This window comes from Macrotis lagotis, chromosome 1, assembly GCF_037893015.1.
Source record: "Macrotis lagotis isolate mMagLag1 chromosome 1, bilby.v1.9.chrom.fasta, whole genome shotgun sequence".
Lineage (NCBI taxonomy): Eukaryota > Metazoa > Chordata > Mammalia > Peramelemorphia > Peramelidae > Macrotis > Macrotis lagotis.
In genome coordinates, this window is record NC_133658.1 from 348,483,681 (window position 1) to 348,506,202 (window position 22,522).

The 22,522-nt window shown below is 40.3% G+C and overlaps 1 protein-coding gene and 1 long non-coding RNA gene across 2 annotated transcripts in view; one reads left to right on the plus strand and one right to left on the minus strand.

The window, feature by feature from the left end:
• Positions 1-20,111, plus strand: part of PPP1R16B (protein phosphatase 1 regulatory subunit 16B) — a 142,824-nt gene extending 122,713 nt beyond the window's left edge. The window contains exons 7-11 of the mRNA XM_074211961.1: positions 4,341-4,466; positions 6,410-6,485; positions 8,919-9,048; positions 9,164-9,332; positions 13,128-20,111. Coding sequence (XP_074068062.1) covers positions 4,341-4,466; positions 6,410-6,485; positions 8,919-9,048; positions 9,164-9,332; positions 13,128-13,715 — 1,089 coding nt within the window. The 3' untranslated portion in view covers positions 13,716-20,111. The remainder of the gene's footprint in view (positions 1-4,340; positions 4,467-6,409; positions 6,486-8,918; positions 9,049-9,163; positions 9,333-13,127) is intronic.
• On the minus strand, positions 1,809-22,503 carry LOC141505790 (uncharacterized). The gene is made up of 3 exons (XR_012473699.1): positions 22,352-22,503; positions 19,706-19,788; positions 1,809-2,058 (listed from the first exon to the last, which is right to left on the minus strand). It is a non-coding gene; the product is annotated as an uncharacterized LOC141505790 (long non-coding RNA).
• Positions 22,504-22,522: the final 19 nt, after the last annotated feature.

Below are 22,522 nucleotides of genomic sequence, written 5' to 3' on the forward strand. Positions count from 1 at the left end.
TCAGAGGAAATTTTTTTTTTAGGTTTTTGAAAGGCAAATGGGATTAAGTGGCTTGCCCAAGGTTATACAGCTAGGTAATTATTAAGAGTCTGAGGTCAGATTTGAACTCAGGTACTCCTGACTCTGAGGCTGGTGCTCTATTCACTGCGCCACCTAGCCACCTCTTCAGAGGAAGTCTTAATAAGCTTGGGGTATTAGCATTGTGTTATTATGTTCAGTGGGACTTGTTCTATAATTAGCTAATTTAACTCATAGATTATTTTCTCTCAAAAGAAATAAAGGACTTTATCTCATTTTGTGGCAGGATCCAAAGTGTACTCGACCCATAATCTTTGACATTCTGGCTTGATTTTTAGCTGTCTGAGCAAGGACCCTTTCTTATAAATGGGCATGTAAAGTTCATCCCTCCCCACAATTTTACACATTTGAATTTCCTCTAATGTAGCCTCTCTATAGCACAAGTTAATGTCATGGATGCTCATATTCTAAAAGGCTACGATAAATAATATCTGTGACATGTTGGCTTTCAAGAATAATAGGAGCTGGCATCTCTATAGCACTTTTCATGTATATCTCATTTTACCATCACAACAACCCTGAGAGGCAGTTGCTATGGTTATTCCCATTCTATAGAAGAGGAAACTGATGCTCCAAGAAGTTTTGTGTTGCCAAGGCTTACACAACTATTAAGTGTCTAAGTCAGAATATGAACCTAGGTTTTCTTGATTTTAAGTCCAATGCTTTAGCCACTGCACCATGGTGTCTCTGTATTCCCATTGCTGAGATCCCTGAAATTCATATTATAAAAATCAAAGAATCTCAATGGGATATTAGAAGGCATCTATTCCAGTCCCTCTATCTTCCCCAATAAGTAATCATCTGCCCAAAGACCTTCAGTGTTGTGGGACTTATCTCCATCTTATGGCTAGTTAACTCCATATTAAAGATTCCTACCCCCAAACCACATTCCTGCCTGAAATCAGGAAGAGTGGCTAGCTCACTAGTGCTAACAAGGTGTCGAGGGTGGGGCATGGATTACAGAAGGAGTTTAGTACCATTCACTGGAGATGCTAATATTAGTTCAGGCCATGGGACACAGATTATAGGAGTGATTATACAAGTTTAGTCAGCAATACTCAAGGACAGTATTACAACAGGCAAGTGTTATAGGTAGACTTCAGGAGAGTGTGCGGTTCAGAGTGGTCAGCATTCAAGGCTAGGAAACACCAAATGAGAACCAAGTCTACACAGAAAAGGAATCAGGAAGAGAATAGGACCCTGGACAGCTCTTGCTGCCCCTGTTTCAGCCTTAACTATGGGCTTTTTTTTTGTTTGGTTGGGTTTTTTTTTTGCAAGGCAAATGGGGTTAAGTGGCTTGCCCAAGGCCTCACAGCTAGGTAATTATTAAGTGTCTGAGACCGGATTTGAACCCAGGTACTCCTGACTCCAGGGCCAGTGCTTTATCCACTACGCCACCCAGCTGCCCCTAACGATGGACTTTTTTAGCAAATTGTAAGGGTTTTTTTTCCCCTTTGATATTTTTGACATTATTTTTGGAAGACTGTAGCATAGTGCCTAGAGGGCTTCCTGGAATCAGGAAGACCTGGTTCAAATATGGCTTATGACAGAAGTTAGACTTTATTTTCTAATCACAGCTGGACTTATAATGGTTGTGTGGTCTTATGCAAATCATCTTTCTGCTTAGAATCCTAGTTAACTCTTTGAGGTCCAATGTGGTAGAATAATTCTCTTATATTGGCATAAGAAGTTTCCTTGTGAAACCATAGATTCAGAATAAAAATGCCTTATTTTAGTAATATTGAATTCATGAGAGAAGTGATCTTATTATTATTAACATCATGCCAAGCTTATCCTTAATAGATGCATATTATCTCCAAAGTACAGTGTTTAATTCTGGGAATACCAAGATGGGTCCTCGAACTCTTCTTCTATGGTGGACTTTAGTTTCACTACTCTTTAGCCATCTCCCAGAATAGCTACATCTTCTACCTCTCGTTCCTCAGATCTTGTTCCCAAAGGACAGAACTAGGGACAAAGCTGAAGAGAGGCAGATTTATTTTGATGTCATGAAAAACTTGTTACCTACTAGAGCTAAGTAGAATGAACTATTTCATAAGGTAATAAGTTCCCTATCACTGTAAATCTTCAAGAAAATCTGAATGGTCACTTACCGAATGTTGTAAAGCAGATGTCTACTTAGGTACTGATTAGAGTCAGGAACTTCTGGGATCCCTTCCAGCTCTGAGATATTGTAATCTTCAATCTTGAAAAGAGCTCTCTTCTGTCTCTTTTACTCCTCCACTCCACCATGCTCTCTCTTTTTATCCTTATCATGTTACATGTTGAGTTATCTTAAGGTGCTCATATTCATTGTTGTTCAGTCACATCCAACTCTTCATGACCCAGTTGGGGTTTTCTTTGCAAAAATACTGGAATAGTTTGCCATTTATTTCTCCAGCTCCCTTTATAGATGAGCAAACCAAGGTAAACAGGGTTAAGTGACTTGTCCAGGGTAACACAGCTAGGTAGTATCTGAGCCCAGACTTAAATGCAGGAAGATGAGTCTTCATGGTACTCTATTCATTGCACCACCTAGCTGCCTTTGCCTTTAACAAACATTTACTAAGTGCCTAATTATGAGAGAGAGGCAATATTATATAGTAGATAGAGAATTGGATTTAAAGTCAAGAAGACCTAGGTTACAATCCTGCCTATGACATTCATTACTGGCTATGTGACCCTAGACAAGTCACCTAATCTATGAGTGGTCCATGTACCTCTCTAAGACTACAAGTAGCAGAGATGTCAATCAGTGACATCAGAGGGAGTTTTCTCCCCTAGGAGTTACCTGTGCCAGGTAATCTCAGATTTAATCCCTGTCCCTTTGTGCTAGGCCCTTGGGATACAAACAAAAAAATGAAAAAAGAATTTCTGCCCTGGGGGTTTGCATCCTAACAGGTACATGTAACAGATAAGGGATTGTTTGGAAACAGACTGAGCAGGCATTCACTTTAGTCCAGACAAGAGGAGATTAGGGTCTGAACTAGGCTAATTAGCCTCATAGTGGTGGAGAGATATTGATAAATGACAATTGACTGATTAGATAAAGAGAAATGGAGGAGAGACAAGAATGAAGAGTCAAGGATGATCCCAAGGGTGAGAATCTTTGTAACTGGAAAGATGGTGGTTCATTCTACAGTAATAGAAAAGTATGGTGGAGAGGTGGGTTTCTGAGAGAAGATAATGAATTTATTTCTTTTGGAAATGTTGAGTTGCAGGTGTAGGTGGGATATCCAGGTAGAGCTGTCTGGCAGGAAGTTGATGATATAGGGCTAAGGCTCAAAAGAGAGATTGAGAACACACACACACACACACACACACACATACACACACACACAGAGCTAGATGGTGTAGTGGATAGAGCATCAGTCCTGGAGCTAGGAAGATCTGAATTTAAATCTGGCCTCAGACATTTTATTAATTACTCAGCTGTGTGACCTTGGGCAAGTCACTTAACCCTATTGCCTTGCAAAAACCAATTAAAAAGAAAAGAAAAAAGAACAAGGGGTGGCTAGGTGGTGCAGTGGATAGAGCACCGGCCCTGGAGTCAGGAGTATCTGAGTTCAGATCTGTCCTCAGACACTTAATAATTACCTAGCTGTGTGGCCTTGGGCAAGCCACTTAACCCCATTGCCTCACCAAAAAAGAAAAAAAAAAGCTAAAAAGAACACACACACACACACACACACACACACACACACACACACACACATCATTTGCATAATGATAATTGAATCATGGAACCTAATGAGATAATCAAGCGAGATGATGTAGACAGAGAATATTAGACTAAGTTTAGGAAGATAGCCATGGTCAGGGGAAAGAAACTGGTAATGATTCTCTAAAGGATACTAAGAAGGAGAATTTGGAAAGTTGGGAAAAGAAGCAAGGGAGAGTAATATCATGAAAGTCAAGGGACTAGTGTATCCACTTAGGTAGGAAGGGGTTTGTAATGTCTAAAGTAGCAGAGAGGTCAAGGAGTTCTTTTCTAATTTTTCTCTGATTGCTAAAGTCAGGTACAATTTCATAAATTTCTCATACCACTGATTGCCAAACATGAGACCTGATTTTAAAAAAATCAGACTGTAAACATTTATTATTACCTACAGAGTTCTGGGTATCCAATACCCAGTTGGTGCTCAATAAAAGTATGTTGGTTTAATTCACTGTTTAAATGTAATGCTCTGGCACAGAACCAAGTGCCTTATTTTGTGCTTTCAAAGCCCAGTAACTCATAGATTTCTCTCCTATTCCCTTAGCTGCACATTGCTGGGGCCAATGGATTCCTTCATGCAGCTGAGCTCCTTCTCGATCAGGGAGTACGAGTGGATGTCAAGGACTGGGATGGCTGGGAGCCTCTCCACGCAGCTGCCTTCTGGGGCCAGGTACATTCCCCAAACCTCTTGGCTGCATGATGGGAATGGGTAGCACTTCATGGCAGAGCTTTGGGTGTCTGAGGTTTGGAAAGTTTTGCTGCTTGGGATTGATGCTCTCACATCCCCAGACCTCCTGTCATAGCCAGCATGTATGAAGCATACCAAACATAGGAGGCAGACTGACTTCCCCAAATACATCTCATAACCCATAGTAGCTGTAAGGATATGCAGGGCAACCTTCTCATTCTCACCCCCATCCTTCAGCCCCCAAATTTGCAGCTCCTTCCCTGATGATAGTTTATGCATGGGTCCCTTTCCCTTACTCTGGAGTTAGCATTCAACATTTAATAGAGCAACAGTCCTCCAAACTCTTTGGCATCAGAAGTCCATTTGTACTCTGAAAAATCATTGTATCCCTCCTCCCATCAAGAGTTTTTATTTATGTGTATTATATCTATTGATATTTATCATATTAAAAATGAAAACATCTCAGTATTATTATGAAAAAAGTTTTGGTTTCAAGGATTCCCTGAAGGACATAATAAGATAACTTAAAAAAAAAACAATTTAAAGGTCTTTGGTCTTTGTTTAAACTCCATAATTCTTTCTTTGGATACAGATGGTATTCTCCATCACAGATACTCTAAAATTGTGCATGATTATTGCACTGATAGAATGAGCAAGTCCATTAAGGTTGATCATCACCCCCATGTTGCTGTTAGGGTGTACAATGTTCTTCTCATTCTGCTCATCTCTCTTAGCATCAGTTCATGCAAGTCTTTCCAGGCTTCTCTGAATTCCCATCCCTCCTGGTTTCTAATAGAACAATAGTGTTCCATAACACACATATACCACAATTTGTTAAGCCATTCCCCAATTGATAGATATTCACTCGATTTCCAATTCTTTGCCACCACAGAGCTGCTATGAATATTTTTGTACAAGTGATGTTTTTACCCTTTCTCATGATCTCTTCAGGGTATAGACCCAGTAGAGGTATTGCTGGATCAAAGGGTATGCACATTTTTATTGACCTTTGGGTATAATTCCAGACTGCTCTCTGGAAGGATTTGATGAGATCACAGCTTCACCAAAATGCATAAGTGTCCCAGATTTCCCAAATCTATTGTCTTTTCTGGTCATACTGACCAGTCTAAGAGGTGTGAGTTGGCCCCCAGAGATACCTTAATTTGCATTTCTCTAATCAGTGATGATTTAGAGAAATTTTTCATATAACTATGGATTGCTTTGATTTCCTCATCTGTAAATCACTGGCATCCTTCTTTAAGAAAGATGTCAACCTGAACCATAATAGAATTAATTTCATTATAGATCCTAATAAGCCCTCTATTTGTGTCTGCTCCATTGAAGCTCCTTGGGAGTTTCCTAGGAGGTAACTATAAATTCCCAACGTATCAGTCTTTCTTTGTTGGGCTTTAGCTAGAATAGATCTGGTCACAAACAGTATAATAGAATTTAGAGCTAGAAGGTACCTTATATAAGATCTAGTCCAGCCTCCTTCAGGTCCAGAGAAAAATGACGACTCATGGTTACACAAGTAGTCATTAGAGGCAGGATTTGAATCCAGGTCCTCTGAAGGCAGAAACGAATCTTTGTACTACAAGAGGGCCATCTTAACTAGCTAAGGGTGTGTGTCAGGTTAGGGAAAATGTGATGGTTTCCATAAAGAATAACCTCCCTAGGCCCACTTCCTACTGCTGACTGTCCTAATGACTGAAACACTGCTATTAGTTATTAAGCAGTGCTCCTTCACTAGCTTCTTGTTTAAAATATCCCTGAACAGAAAGGGAAGATGAGAAGTTTTCTGGAGGGGAACAAACCCTGGTCACAGTGTCATTGTAAAGCTACTATGGATCCCAAGGGCTCAGGATCATGGTCCTTGGTCAGACTCTTTGGAATTTGCTGTCAGTGTCCTTGTCTCTTTGTTTCAGATGCAGATGGCGGAGCTGCTGGTGTCCCATGGAGCCAGTCTCAGTGCTCGGACATCCATGGATGAGATGCCAATAGGTCAGAATTTCTAACTCTTCTCTTTCCTTGATTCTGCATTTCATGTGGTCTCTTTTTCCTCCCTTTTCTTAAATTCTGTCAATTCTGGAGGGTCCTAAACCTCCCTCTCTGTATTCTAATAACAATGAAACTGAAATAATAGGATTTGAACAAGAAGGGTCCTTAAGAATTATTTACCTTATTTCTCCAAAAATAAAACTGGGTCTTATATTAATTTTTGCTCCAAAAGATATATTAGGATTTATTTTCAGGGGGTGTCTTTTTAAATTTTTTTTATATATAAAAATCTACATTATTTTGTGTACAAAAATCTACATTTATTCAAATACAGTCATGTCATCTTCTTCTGGAACATCATTATAACTCTCCAAACCCCAAATTCTGGCCTGAATTTCTTGTGACTCCCTTTCCTGTAGAACCATTGAGCTCTCCTTAAATGAGCACTTCTTGTCCATGTATCCTCTCATAGTGCATTGACAACACTTCACTGTCAGTGATTTTATCCTATGGTTTCTTCACCCAAGTCACGGCCTCTTGCAGACTCAGCTTTGCAGAGTTTTCACACTGATTTCTCTCCATCCTATTTTCAACGTAGTCATTGATTTACATACACAAAATGGTCTTTGATTGGCTTGATTATTGCAATATAGGAGCCTGGAGATAGGCTGTCATTCCTGCAGGAATCAGTATTTGATCCATTCTCTCTACAAGGACATTCTTCACATCTTTGGTACAGTGAGTGCTGACCCAGATTGGCCGACTTCTTTGGCCACCTTGCAAAATAAGTGGCAGCACCAAACCAACCCACTTCCTTCTACCTGCTTGTGGGCACCAGGCTTTTTTGGTTTTCGGAACATAAATGCCTGAAACATGTTCAAGCTTAACTTTCTTGCCCTTAGTGATGATTAAAGGTGGGGCTTTCCTTCCATCCAGAAATTATCAAGTGTGCACGTTATTTGTGCTTTGTGTCTGTACTCCAATTGACCATTCAATTTATACAGGTGTTTACCTCTTGTCCAAAGGTGACCACTTGGGTATTTACAAATAATTATAATTTATATTATAATTTAAGTATTAATGTCTATAATATCATATTTAACTATATATTAATATTATTTTATAATTCAACACATCCATCACATGTTGCAATGAACATACTAAATGCATCCATCTGACTGATGATCTTAACTGGGGTCTGTTTTGGGGATAGGGCTTATGTGATGAGTGTCCTGAAAAAAATTATGCTAGGGCTTATTTTCTGATTAGGTTTTATTTATTTATTTATTTTCAGGGAAATACAGTAATTCATTCCCTTCATTTTAGATGGGGAACTCAGAAAGGCAAAGAATCCTAGGTCACATAGTAACTTTTCTGGGATTTGAATGCAGGCTTTTCTGATTCTACTACTAATGTTCTTTTCATTACATCAAATTATCTTTAAAATAATGATAGCTAGGGGTGGCTAGGTGGAGCAGTGAATAGAGCACCAGCCTTGGAGTCAGGAGTACCTGGGTTCAAATGCGACCTCAGACACTTAATAATTTCCTAGCCGTGTGGCCTTGGGCAAGCCACTTAACCCTTGCCTTGAAAAATCTAAAAAAAAAAAATCATAGCTGACATTTCTAAATCATTTATGGTTTACAAAACACTTTATTAAGAAGGGAGAGAAAGTAGGAAAACAAACAGTATAATACAATTTATTTAGATGATGTCATTTCATAACAACAACCTGTGAGATAGGTATTATAAATATTATTAAACCCATTTTACATTAAAAACAAATATGGAGGCTGTGTGAGTGGCATAGGGTCACACAGGTAGAGTGGTAGAACTAAGATGTGAACCAAGGTCTTATGCCTGTAAATTCAAGGTTCTTTCAATATGACCTCTGGCTATTGCCTTGGTCCTTCACACACCTTTTAGAGTGGGTTCTTTTTTGTCCCAAGAAATTAGTCTAGTCTTCTTTCTTTTGAGCTGGTCAGTTGTTTTTCAATTGTATCTGACTCAATGTGGCCCCATTGGGGGTTTTCTTGGCCAAGATCCTAGAGTGGTTTGTATTTCCTTCTCCAGCTCATTTGACAGATGAGGAAACTAGGGCCAATAAGGTTAAGTGTCTGTCTGAGGGACACACTCAACCAATAAGTGTCTGAGATCATATTTGAACTGGGGGAAGATGGGGTTCTTCTAACCCTGGGCCCAGCACTCTATCTGCTGCCTCTTCCCTTGGTAACCCTCCAACAAAACTGGATGCCATACTTTCTCTGTCTGTTCCTTTCCCTGAGAAGATCAGGCTATTTCTGCAGAATTCATTTTGAGTCTGGCTGGGTGTCAGCTCATGGCCGTCACCCCTTCCTTTCATCTGGACAAATGGTCCTTAGCCCTCTGAGGCCAGGAGGCCCATCCCCCTAACTCTTCCTGATTTCTCTGCCTTAGATCTATGTGAGGAAGAGGAGTTCAAGGTGTTGCTATTGGAGCTGAAGCACAAACACGATGTGATCATGAAGTCCCAACTGAGGCACAAGTCTTCACTGAGTCGGCGTACATCCAGTGCAGGGAGTCGAGGGTGAGTCTTAATGGGGAACAGCCAGGGCCACCCATGGGGGCTCATGCCTATCATCCTTCCTCTCCCCCGCCAGGGGTTCTAAGGCCAGGGACCCTCCCTCTCTCTCTCTCCTCAGGAAGGTGGTAAGAAGGGCAAGCCTGTCAGATAGGACCAACTTGTACCGGAAGGAGTATGAGGAAGAAGCCATCGTATGGCAGCAGAGGGCCTCCACAGAGGAGCAGAGAAATTCCATCTACAATGGGGATGTCAGAGAGACTCGTTCTGATCAGGAGAACAAGGACCCGGTAAGGAGAACTGTCTTGGAGCCGGCATGGTAGATGGGAAGAGATTCCTTCTTGTTCTATTCTTGATAGTTGTAACCTTCCACTGATGGGGGCTTATTATCTCATTCAATGATTCCTTGGTTAGAGGGTTAGATTTGATTTTTATCAAGAGAAAATCAAATTCCCTGTAACTTCCATCTGATGGTTCTGGTTTTTAGAACTACTCAGAACATCCTTAATTTCTTTTCCTCAGTTCACTTCTTCCATGGGTTGTTTTCAAAAGCTATTTGGTGTGGGTAAGAGTTAAATGGTGAAGCATGGAGGGTGAGAGTGAGGGATGGAGAATCAGAGTGAGAAATGAATGATGGGTAAGGATGGTTTGTGAGGAATGGAAGGTGAGAGTAAAAGGCAGAAAGAGGATTACAAATGAGAATAAGAATAGGTCATGAAGACAAAAGAGGAAAGAGTAGGCAAAGGAGAAAGAATAGGGTTCTTAAAGGTAAGGATGGGAGTAGGAATAGAGAAAGTCAAAATGAGAGAGGGAGATTATAGATGAATGAATAAGTGAATGAATGAATGAATAAGAAAGCACTTATGAAACACATATTGTAAGTGAATAGAAACTGAAAAGTCAAACAATCCCTGTTGCACTAACACATCTTGCAACTTAACAGGGGTAGAGGACATATAACATGGAGAACAACGGTGGCTCGGCGAGGGTATTTTGGTTTGGGAAGACAAATAATGGTGAATAGTACCATAGGGACTCAGCTGATATACCCTTCCCAGAAGTTATGGGAATGTTGATTTGATTAAGTAAAAGAAAGTGGGGAGAGGCAGGGTATTTGGGCAAAGTGGCATATCTAGAACATGGCCCAGGTGATCAAGGGTCAAGAGAGAACTAGATATAATGGTCTATGAAAAAAAAATGGAGGGTAAAAATGAGAATGCTTAGACCTGAGGCCAAGGCCTAGCTTGAGCTGCTTAATAGGTATGTATCAGCCTATGGTAAATTGAAGACACCTGAGATAGTCTCAGATGGAAGACCCATGTCTTCCAACTTTGATTTTGTTGATCACCAGTTCTGACATCTTGTTGGAAGAATTGGGAAGGGTGTAGGGAGCTGAGAGTCTCCAAAAGGTAGATGGTCATTTAGAGAGTCTGCAAGAGTAAGATGATGTAAACATGTAAAAGCGAAGCATTGAGAAAGCAAACATATCTGCTGGCCTTGGTTGTAGGACGCAGGACAGAGACAAACCAGCTGGAAGGTGTGCAAATGCAGGCGGACAGCGCCCCCTGCTGTGTCCTCTACAATATCGTTTCACTAGGCCCTTCTTTTTCCTCTTTTAAATCCATCTGCCTTTCCCAAACTTATTTGTCCATGCAACACTTTGGGCCCTGAAATACAAAGTATTTTAAATGGCAACAAGATATTTGGAATATCCTGTATATTTCAATGGAAAATTTAATTTCAGGGATTGAGAATAGGGGAACTCCTCTGAAATTAACAAAAAAAGACTTCAAAGAATTTTGGACCAAAATTAAGACCCTTCTTTCTTGGTGAGGGGAAACAATATGTACTAAACGTTTTTGGTATGTAATTTCACAATTAATATCCTAGAAGGGAAATTTTCTTAGAGAAACACTAGTTTTATCTCTCATTAGTTCTGTTTCATGGAGGTAAGGTTTGGAAAATGCTTGAATTTGTTGTTCCTGAAAAAGATGTGTGTTAACCAGGTTTTCATTTTTTATTGTGGTAGATCTGAGATTTCATTGGCCTGTGGGTACTCCCTCTTGTTAATGGCATTCTCTCCATATCCATGTGTTCCCATTATTCCTTTATAGAAGATCTACCTTTGGACCAAACATTTTCAAATTTTATCTTTTTTCCCCCTTTGATTTTCCCCTGCCCTGTGATTTAATTGCCTTAGAGTAGATCCACACTTTATCTGCAATTTATGATCCTGAAGTTGCCAGATCAAATCACATTTGACAAAAATGAATAAAGTCTTAAATTTAGAGCCAGAAGGGGCTAATCTAATCCAAGGATTCCCAAAGTATGATCTGAGAATCCCTGTAGGAACCCAAGAACCTTTCAGGTGGTCCTTGAAATCAAAACTATTTTTTTGATATTACTAAAAGGTTAATTGCCTAGTAAGACAGTCTTCTCTTTTCTAAATACTTATCTGAATGAGGTTAGATTCTCATCATATACTTTAACCAAAATAGCATATCATAAACAATTAACTACAGAAGCATATTTAAGAATCCAGTTGTCTTCTAATAAGCCTGGCATTAAAAAATTTACAAATTATGAAAAATAATGCCCCTTTTGTCACAAATGTTTTTTGCTTTGGAAAATTTGTTATTTTTCATAGAAATATTTGTGTTAAGTTTCAATGGGTTTATTTTTAAATTTATATTTATAAATATTTGTAGACATTATAAATGAATATTTAAAAACATCAGTTTTCATTTCTAATGTGGTAATTATTGATAATATAACCTACATAAATAAAAGCTATTTTTGAGAGTGTAAGGGGTCCTGAAACCGATGAAAAAATGTTGACCCCTCCAATAGTACCCCTAGAGTAACTACTTAATGTTGTAGATGAAGAAACTGACTCAGAGAGGTTATATGATGTGTAAAAGGTCACACAACTAGTGAAATGGCAAAGTTGGAATCTGAGCCCAGGTCCACTAACATCAAATCCAGTGCCCATGCCCCTCAGCCACACTATGAGTCTTATTTCAACCTGACCATCTGGCATTTCTTATTATTTTTCATTTTGTTTCAGGGTAACATTTAGAGTAATTAACTGATTTTGACTAAATTTTAAATAAAACAAAAGGTCTAATCATAAAAATTGTGAGCTGGAGGAATTTCATAGATCTCCTGGTTCATTTCCCTCATCTAATTGATGAGGAATCTGCGGCCCAGATAAATCAAGGGACTTGCTTAAGGTTACAGCTTTAGTTATGTCAAGAAGTAAAGATTCCCATCCAGCTCTCTGGAATTCTGCTCCAAGATTCTTTCTACTTTACCGGGACACAGTCCTTACACTTGATTTATGTTTAATTGCTGCTTTAAAACAAAATGGCACCTGACAGTTCTTGAATGGCATGTCTTCTATCCCTTTAATGAATTGTCAGTAATCGCCTTGTGACTGGATAGTCTGGCACTGTCCTAGAAGTCAAAGGACCTGGTGCAATACTGCCCTTCCTCTCTGTGATGACTTCAGCAAATCACTTCCCCTCTTTGGGCTCCCATTTCCCCCTCTATAAATTGATGCAGTTGAACTAGATGAGTTCTGAGGGGCCTTCTAATACTAGGTTCTATGCGCAATCATTTTACAAAGTGAAGAGTCTTTCCCCAAAGTACAGAATTGTCTCCTGAGTTGGTTGGCTGTAGAATTTGTTTTTGTGCTTTTGAATGGACCAAAACCCGAGTTACGCCCTGACTTGGGCTATCACTCTGAACCTGAAGAGTAGCCTGGGCTCTTGGTTCCTGTGGAAGTTTGTGATTAGAGTTTTCCTACAGGTATCCATGGGTTGGTAGAACCCAGTGCTGAGCCTCTCTGACTTAAAGGAAAGTAGAGATCTTCTGACAGCACTGTCCTACTTTTTTATTTGTATCTATCATTTAACACAAGTGCTTTGCGTATCATAAGAACTTTAATACATTTCTTTCATTCAATTATTCATTCATTCACTGTATGGTGGGATCACTGGTAGAGGTAAAATCCCATTTTTGTTCAAAGCCTCTTCAGAATTGGATGTTACTAACAATTGGTGACTTTCTTCCCTTGTTCACAGAACACCATGCTGGAAAAGCCATTGCTTCTTTCTGAATTTATGGCCAAGAGTACATTGGGGAACACTGAACTGCCCATGCAGAATGGCCTCCGGGGACCAGTCAGCCCTTACCCATACTCATTGTCTAATGGGGACATGCCCATCCAGAATGGACTCCGGGCTCCAGCCACCACCCACCAATACTCTCTTGCCAATGGCGACATCTGGAAGATGCATGAGGTGCCAGACTATAGCCTGAGTACATCTCTTCCTTATGGGAGTCCTGGCCTCCGTGATATGCCACAACCCTGGAATGTATACAAGGAGCCCAGCCACCAGACACTGTCAGAATTGAAGCGACAGAGGGCAGCTGCCAAGCTCCTCAGCCACCCCTTTCTGAACCCCCACCTAGGTGGCGGGATGACAGGGGTGGGTGAGGGTAGCAGTGAGAGCAAGACTCCCCTGATTGGAACAAGAACTTCTCCTTATAGTGCCAATGGGACTTCTGTATATTACACAGTAGCCAGTGGGGACCCTCCTCTCCTAAAGTTCAAGGCCCCAATGGAGGAGATGGAGGAGAAAGTGCGAGGCTGTTGCCGAATTTCTTAGACCTGCTTCAGCCATGCCCCTGGACTCAGGAGATAGAAGGACCTGGTCATGGCTAAGGCATTAAGTATTCCTGAGCCTGATCTAGGGCAAGTACCCAAAGGGCAGTCATATGAGATGGAGAGTAGATAGAATGAAGCTGATTCTCATTTTCAGAAAGAAAGATTTTTCCACAGTTATCCTCAATCCTAGTGTCACTCTGAACTTCCCACCCCTGAGAGCTTACCTTGAACTACACTTATCACCATTCTGAATGAAGAATACCAGTTACTGACCTCATGCAAGTGACTGCCAGATGTCTAAAATGTGACATGAGGAATCCTGCTCTACCCTTGTGAAGCACTTGCCAGTCCAAATGTTCAAACACCTACTTGTCTCACACTTGCATATGTGCACACATGTATACACACACACACACACACACACACACACACACTTGCACAAACCACTTATGGCCCCATTTGTGCCAAAGACCTAGGTGGCTATAAACAGGAAAGTGCATGTCCAGCCTGGGTCCTGAAATGTAGCTACTCACTTGCTTATGTGAGTAACGTGTGCTGATACAGGATGCTTATGGGACAGCAGCAGAATATCTGTGGTGTGAAGTGCTTTCCAAACTACAGATCAAGACCCATGGTAGGAGTGAGGTCCAACTCCAAACAGCAGCAAGTCCCCAACCATGGCTAATTCTATGGTTATATTCAGCAGGTGTGGCTGAGGGTGGTTATGCCTCTTGGGCTCTCCCTAGGAATATCCCCTAATAGAATCAAAGCAAGAATTCCTAGTCATCTGGGAAGTTGGAGACTAACAGTGCCTAATCCAAGTTCATGCATAGTAGACACTCAGTGTTTGTTGAGAGAATAGATGAATGACTGAGTTTCATAACTTTTGTCATTATCTGCAGGCTGTAGGGACTCTTTTCTGAGTATTGTTCCAAGGGAGGTGAGAATCCATGAAGGTGAGATAACAGAAATTGTCCTTGTTGATCCCACTGAGATAAGATCCCACTGAGATAATGCCTCACTTTGTAGAATGTGGTCCCTATGAATGCACATCAGAGATAACAAATTTGCTCCAGTCTCATTTGATTTTTAAAACTCCATATTGAATTTTGCAAGTTAGATCTACAAAATCAACATATTAAAAGCAAAAAAATCTTTTGAGACTATTAAAAAGTCAAGGGGAAATTACATTTGTTTCTAATCAAGGAGAGTTTTATATTGATTCCTGTCTGCCAAGGGCTGGATATGGTATTTAGAAAAGGTGCAATCGTGTAAGGAAAGATCACTAGATTTTGTATTTGGAGCACCTGGGTTTCAATCTTGGCTCTTCTATGTCTTAGTTGTGCAACCTTGGGTACGTCAGTTAAATCCTCTGGACTTGTTTCTTCATCTATAAAATGAGTGAAATAGATTAGATAATCTCTAAGATTCCTTCCAGCTCTAGATACTTGGATCTCTTGAAATTCAGGGACCAACCAGTTTTTGTTACCAGCTTGCAAAAATAGGAGCTTATGTTGACAATTTATGAAAGCATCATCGTAGGAGAAAAGCTTAAAGCACCCAACTAACCCCTAAAGTGTTTAAAATGGACACATACTAATGTTCCCAGCCCTTTGGGTGCTGGTAACAAAAGTAGGGTCCATGTGGGAGGAAGTGGTCAATACAAGATCTTGAAATGCTTTCATTACCTCCCAAGCACATCCAGCTTTATTTTTTGTGCCCATGTATTGTGCGTACAGAGCTCCTACTGATGAACAGCGCAGGATATGGAGGGTGACAAGGTTTCACCTGGAGGCATGGAGAGTCACTGGTCTGCACTGATGGAACCCCTGCCAGGACTGGTAATGATCCCAGTAGAAAGCATTTGGTTCTCATTAAAGGTAACAGGAGATGAGGAGGAGACAAGCATGGTGCATATGACTGACAAAGCCATTTATTTAGTGGCTCTTCAGGAAGCACAGCTTGCAGGAAGGCAGCAGGGGACCAGCTAGTCATAGGATTGGAGTTCCTAGGCTGCCTGTGTCCCAAAGGAACCTGGGTTTCACAAGCAGAGGAAAATTACCCCAATATTATTTCCACAATCCATTGAATTTGGGATTCTTTCTCTGATAGGAACCATCATGTGACTTGATTGCTCCCAGACAATTTAAATTTTCAGCTTAGCCCATTATTACTACCATCATGAATTTGTTTACTCCTTTGGGGGAAGCTATTTATATAGTCAGCCTCAATCACCTCTTGAGGTAGGGGAACAATGAATTTCATGTTTCCTTTCCCCTCTGTAAGCAAGACAAATTTTTTATTTATCTTAAAACTACCTCTTTTCAGCTCCATGAAGGTGTCCAAGTTCTAGCTTCCAGGGTTTAGGGATTAAGGGTATGTTTGTCTCTTTTTTACCTCCCCCTTTCTATAAGCTAGTGATTCAAAGGTGGACAAGGCTATCCCAGGTGGTAGTTCCTGTCACCGGAAGTGTTGAAGCAGAGGTCACAGAACAACTTGTTGGTGATGTTATAGAGTGGATATCTCTTTAGGTTGAGGTTGGTTACAAGCCTTCCAAGGTTCCTTCAAGTTTTGAGGTTCCATAATTTTCTGAGTCAGTGAACAAAGATCTATGCCAGTGGTGTTGGCAGTACATGCCTGTAGTCCCTGCTGCCAGGGAGGCTGAGACTGGTAGAAACTTTGAGTTCAGGAGGAGTTCTCTGTTGCAGTGGGCTGAGCTGATTGGGCATCTGCACTAAGTGTACATCAATATGGTGATCCTCCTGGAGCAGAGTGCCTTAGGAGGGGTTAGCATACATGAACAGTTTTTTCTTGTTTATGCTATAAAGCAGATGGAGCATAGTGACATTCTAAGTATTCACACATCCAGACGACCAGGGGAGGGTTTTATCCAAAAAACCATCTACATTTGACTTTGTAATTATAGTAATTACAGAACAGTCCTGAAAATCTACCCAGTCCAGACTGCTCTATGCTGGGGGAGAAGGTGGTAAGATGTGCAGTAACAATGAGATAGGAGTTGACCATATGTGACTTGTGTTTGCAGCTGCTGACATGCTGACCTGATTAATTCAGTCCTAAATAGGGACTCAAAGGCATGTGTCCACTTCTAGACTCCCTGATCTGAGTCCTGTTCAGGGTCTCTCATGTTCATGTGAAGTCAAGGTTCTCCAAGGGTTTCCTTGGCTCCCTGTCTACACAGATGATAGGAAAGAGACTATGACTGAATCCCAAGTTGCAGATTGTGGGGTGCACAAGGAACATTCTGCCAAACTGAGGAGTTGAGAGAACAATAATCTTACTACTCCGTCTACTTCTGGGAAGCTATTATGGGTCTTTCTCCACTGTGCCCTTGCAGCGGGATAAAACTGACTTCCTGAAGGGGAAAAGCTCTGAGCCTAGCCATTTCAGCCAGGGATTAAGGACTTCCTTCTTTCAATGGAATTAAGTATAGGAAATGTACTTGTCCAGCTTCTCATGTAGGTTGACCTTGGAAGCAAGGGGATATGATAGTAGAAAAAAGCCAGGTGAGTCAAAGACCCCCCCAAGTTCTAGTTTTTTCTTGTGCCTAATCAATGCAAAGCAGAAACCCTTGAACACAAAGGAGCCAAACAGAGCCCTGTTGTCTCCCTGGCAGCTAGGTCTAGTGGGGAGATGGGACCTCACCAACAGGTTCTCTGATTAACTTCCTGTTGTAGGACATACAACAAAGGAACACTGCTACTACGCTGAAAGATTCAAAGCCATGGCTGCAGGCAGTATGAGGCTTGCCTAACTTTAAATGTGGCCTTATTGGGCACCACCCCATGTGTCATCTCAGTTCTGCCCCTGTATGGGAAGCCTCAGTGATTTCTGCACTCCTTGTGTTGCTGGATTCTTCCAAAATGGAGGACTTATTTATGTCATAGCTGACCAGTGCTGCAACCCAAAATTAAAGACACCTAGCCTGGCAGAATGGCCGTCTCTCCATTATCTCTTTGTTTCTCAAATGCTAGAATCGGTGTTGAACTAGTCGATACAAGACTGACAAGGAAAACCACTGCTGCCTCCTAGAGTGCGTTGGGCTTGACCTCAGAGTCTGGATCAGAACATAAGAGATCAGCGATGGCAATCACTTTGGAAAGAGAGTGCAGCTTGGAATCAGGGGACCTGAGTTCAAATTCCGGCTCTGACACTTAACTACCTACCTGTGTGGGCTTGGGCAAGTCACTTAACCTCTCTAAGCCTCAGTTTCCTCCTCTGAAAATGAGGCCCATCTACTAGATGGCCTCAAAGGTCCATTCCAGCTCTAAAAAATATGATCGTCATTCTTGCTCCTACTCTGGTTAGCATTGAAAATCTTTGTTTAATATGACAGTGGGAAATTTAACAAAATTTTCTTCATTTTTGCCGAGGAAATTTCCCATCTCCTTGAAGAAATGACTACCTCTTCTCCTCTTAGAATGAGGAATCAGGAAAAGGATGGAGAAGTTGGACAGTTTACCAGATCCAAGTTAGTGCTCTGGCACTGTTATTTACTTTGAATTGTGAATTCCCTCAATACTAGAATTACCCATATTCAACCACAGGTGCAAAAAGAACACCCCAAAGCCAAAAGAGATTTACAGATTATCCATGATGATATCTATATCTATCTATATGTGTGTGTGTACAGATACACACATGTGTGTATGTGTGTTGATGCACACCTGTGACAGGTTGTTTCTTATTCTCAGTTATCTACTATAAAATATAAACATTTTGTTTAACATATGTTTGTTTTTTAAACATATGCTTATATTTTATAGAAGATAATTGAGAATTAGAAACAATCTGCCTTTCTCTAACACCCCTTAATCCATTATGTATGAGCTCTCATCTGGCTAGGAGTTAGACTGAGAGAGTTTGTCAAGATCACAGACTTATCAGCCACCAAGCTTAGAGTCGACAGTTAGATGGAGTCCTAAATCAAGGACCAAGACCTTAGACTTCTTAATAGATTGTAAGCTCCATGAGGGCAGGTACCTCATTTTATTTATCTTTATATCCCCCCATGCAGTGCTGTGCACATAATAGATATTTAATAAGCATTTGTTAAATTTGAATTTTGTTTCACCAGAAAGAAAAATAGTATTGCTAATTGGTTGATTAAATTAAACAAAATCAATATTTTTAAGCCATAATTTTTCAAAATGGGGTCTTTTTTTCTTTTTAGTTTACTCTGTATAAAAATCAAATTACATCATTTCCAGATTTCTCCTCCTCCTAGATTTGTTGCAGAACATGATAGTGTTTTTCAGAATAGTCCAAGGAGCATATTTATACAAGGGCTACCCCCCATAAGACATCAGAAGGGTATCTTCTTTAATTTTTCATCATCTATTATCAAGCAAGCCTATCTTCATTCCTTTGACATCTAGTAAGAGGTCTGTGGTTAGACCCCTGGGGGCATCTGCATATGAGGTTGGAGCTCCCACACAGGCAACATTAGAAACCACAAAGGCCTTTCTACAGGAGTGCAGAGTACAACAATAGACTCCAGGATACAAGGTACCCATTGTAGATAGGCCTAGTAAGGGTTGTATGTAGCAGTGTGTGGACCTGAGCATCCAGAACATGTTTGAAGATACCTAGCCCCCTGCAATAAATAATTCACCAGGCCTGAAGCCACTGATGTATATAAAACATTTAACAAAATGTATTTTATGTGAGAAATGTATGAACACTGTATATTGTATTAGCAACTTTGTGTAAAAATATTGGTAATCAACAGAGTAATATATTTAAAACATTTTTTAAAGACAACCACCGATCTTTGATATTGTATGGAGGTGACTTCGTGCTGTCCCTTGAAGTCTAACTGGTGGTTTCTCACTATTTGGAGTGTGTCTGGCCCCCTGGGCACTGAGCATACCAGATGGGGACCTGTGACAAGAGCAACTTCTAAATGGCATTGTCCTTCATAGGACATGAATTTTTTAATTAAAACTATTAAATTTCTTTTAATAATACCTGTTGTCCTCACTCTTCATTTCAGAGGGTATAGTCTTCTCAGTTTGGCGGAGCTGGATTTGGGAACTTGTTGAGGGAGGATACTGAGAGACAAATTGGCAGATGGTTGGCAAGGCTTTCACTGCTCCCACTCACCCACCCCCACACAATCGGTGACAACTGATAGAACATCTGGTGATTCACACTCAAAGTCATTTTTCTTGGGCCTCTTGGGCCCAAAGTGGGACTCTGGTGAATTCTAGGGTTTTTTTCTTCCTTGCATCAAGGGATGAATTAAAAGTAATGCAACTCAATTCAACAAACATTACAGCCAACTATATTTTTAGCATAGTTGGGAGATGGGACCACAAAGACAAAATGGTCCCTCTTCTTAAAAATCTTACATTCTAATCGCCAACCTAGCCAGCTGTTCTCTTCACCTAGAGAGGTGCAATTCGTAATGCAAAATAAAATGAGTCTTTATGGACCTTCCAAACTGGAAGCCCTGGAGCAATTTCCCTTTTTAGCTGGTAGAGTAATTTCCCCTCCATTTTCCTCTCTCTCTCTCTCTCATATCTTCTGTTTCTATCAATCTATTCCTTTCCTATGATTGATTTTTTTCTTCTTATCTATAAATTTGTTCAGGTGTCCCCACCCTAAAAACATTCCTTTGACCTTACCCATCACCACCTGGACTTTCTAAGCTATTGTCCTGTACTGAGCTGAAACCAGTAATTTTAGTGTCCTGGCAAATGAGAATAGGACATGGGAGGAGGAGGGAAATAGGAGCTGAGGAAAAATGGCCCCATAGAAGGGTGGGCTACAAGTACTCCACTCAGAAGGCTACTCCATCTAGAACCTGGTAACCTTCTGATTTAAGTCAATTATTATTAACTAGCAATGAACTCATTTAAATTTTTGATGAAAATGCAGTGGAAGGGATCCTCTAAATTTCCACACTTGGGAACAAAGCACAAGTCATCCCAGCCTAGTTTCAATTCTGATCTTATTCCTGTCATCCTTTTAACAGTTAAACTCCAAGAAAAGGTAATCTATACTCCTTCCACTTCATAATCTGTCATCTGAACCCATTGTTTTACTGAAACGGCCCCCTAAAAATCCACCAGTGCCTTTTTTAAATGACTACATTTGATTCTTCTCAGTTCTCATCTTCCCCTCCCTATACTTTCTCCATTGTTTTCTGCTCTCCCTTGGCTCTCCTACCAGCCTGAAAATTCATTTCTTTTTATTTTTTGGATTTCATCTTTATTTAGTTAATAGTTACTGAATATATTTGAAGGGAAAAAAGGAACTTAAAAATGTTTTGTCTTCATGTCAATGTCTCAATGGCTCAAGAAGTATTATGCAAATATTCAACATTAAGTAATGGTCCAATGTTACCTTTGTGAAAAACTACACATGGCTTATGATAGAAGTAAAAACATGAAGAAACCCAAAAGAAAATGCATTTAAAATATGTTTATATAAAATCATTTAAAAATAATTTCAAAATATTACAGGTAGCCATCTTTTCCTTTAAGTAGAAACAATCTCATCTGTAATATATATAAATATAATAAACTTGACATATTTCATAGTTCTGATTGATCCATTCAGACTTACAGTTCTTTGCTTTTTCAATGCAACACAATATAATAAGATGAAGTTATTAGAAAAATATGGACTTTTAAAACTTAGAACTACAAGCTCATTTCTAATCTCTTTCGATAGTGCATCTTCCTCTTCCAGCCTTCTAAGTATGGAAATTTTCCCCACCTTTGCCCCTGCCAAATAATCATAACTAGTATTTATGTAACTAGCTATGTGGTAGCACTGTGCTAAGCACTTTACAATTATTATCTCAACTGATCTTAACAAGAATTCTGGGAGATACATGCTATTATTATCTTCACTTTACAAATGAGGAAACTGAGGCAAAGGTCAAGTGACCTAGGGGCCCTTGGTCCCCTAGGTCACACAGCTAGTAAGTACCTGATCCTGGAGTTGAACTTGGGCCTTCCTGACTCCAAACCCTACACTACCTAGCTGTCCCTAAAAGCTCTGTCCTGTGTCCTCCTTTCTACATACTCTCCTATCCATCTCCATGATTCCAATTATCACCTGCATAGAGATGACTTCTTAATTTTCATAATCAGCCCTAATCTCTCTCTCCTGAATTTCAGTCCCCATCTATCACTGGCCTGATGCATATCACTTGGATATCCGGCAGCATCTCAGACACAATATGCTTGGCCTTCCAGCTTCTCTATTCCTGCTAATGACCCCACCAACCCCCCAGCTTTAGATTCAGCTCTGATTCTTCCCTTTCAACTCCCATGTCTTATCATTTGCCAAGTCATGTGGTTTTAACCTTTACAACATGTCTTGAAAATGCCCACTTCTCTCTACTCAGAGGGCCACCACTCTAGTTTAAACCACTCATTACCTCTTAACTAGATTATTGCGACAGCTTCCCAATTAGTCTTGCAGTCATTACTCTTTGCCCTTTCCCATCCATTCTTTAAACAGCTGCCAAAATATTATTCCTATCTTGCAGGTCTTGCCAGGTCAGTTAGCCAACTTTCAGTGACTTAATCTTTCCTACAAGATAAAATGCAGTCCCTCTTTGGATGTTCTTTAAAGTCTCACAGTCTTCCTTCTACTTACATTTTTGCTTTATTTTACATACTCTCTGAACTTCTTTCAATATGCCATTTCCCTCTTTTGTGCCACCCATGAAAAGTACTTCCTTCTCCTTTCTATCCTTTTTCTTTTTCTTCGCAGTACAGTTCATCTGCCATTATGTTCTCTTCTTTCTCAAATTGTCCTTGAGTTCTA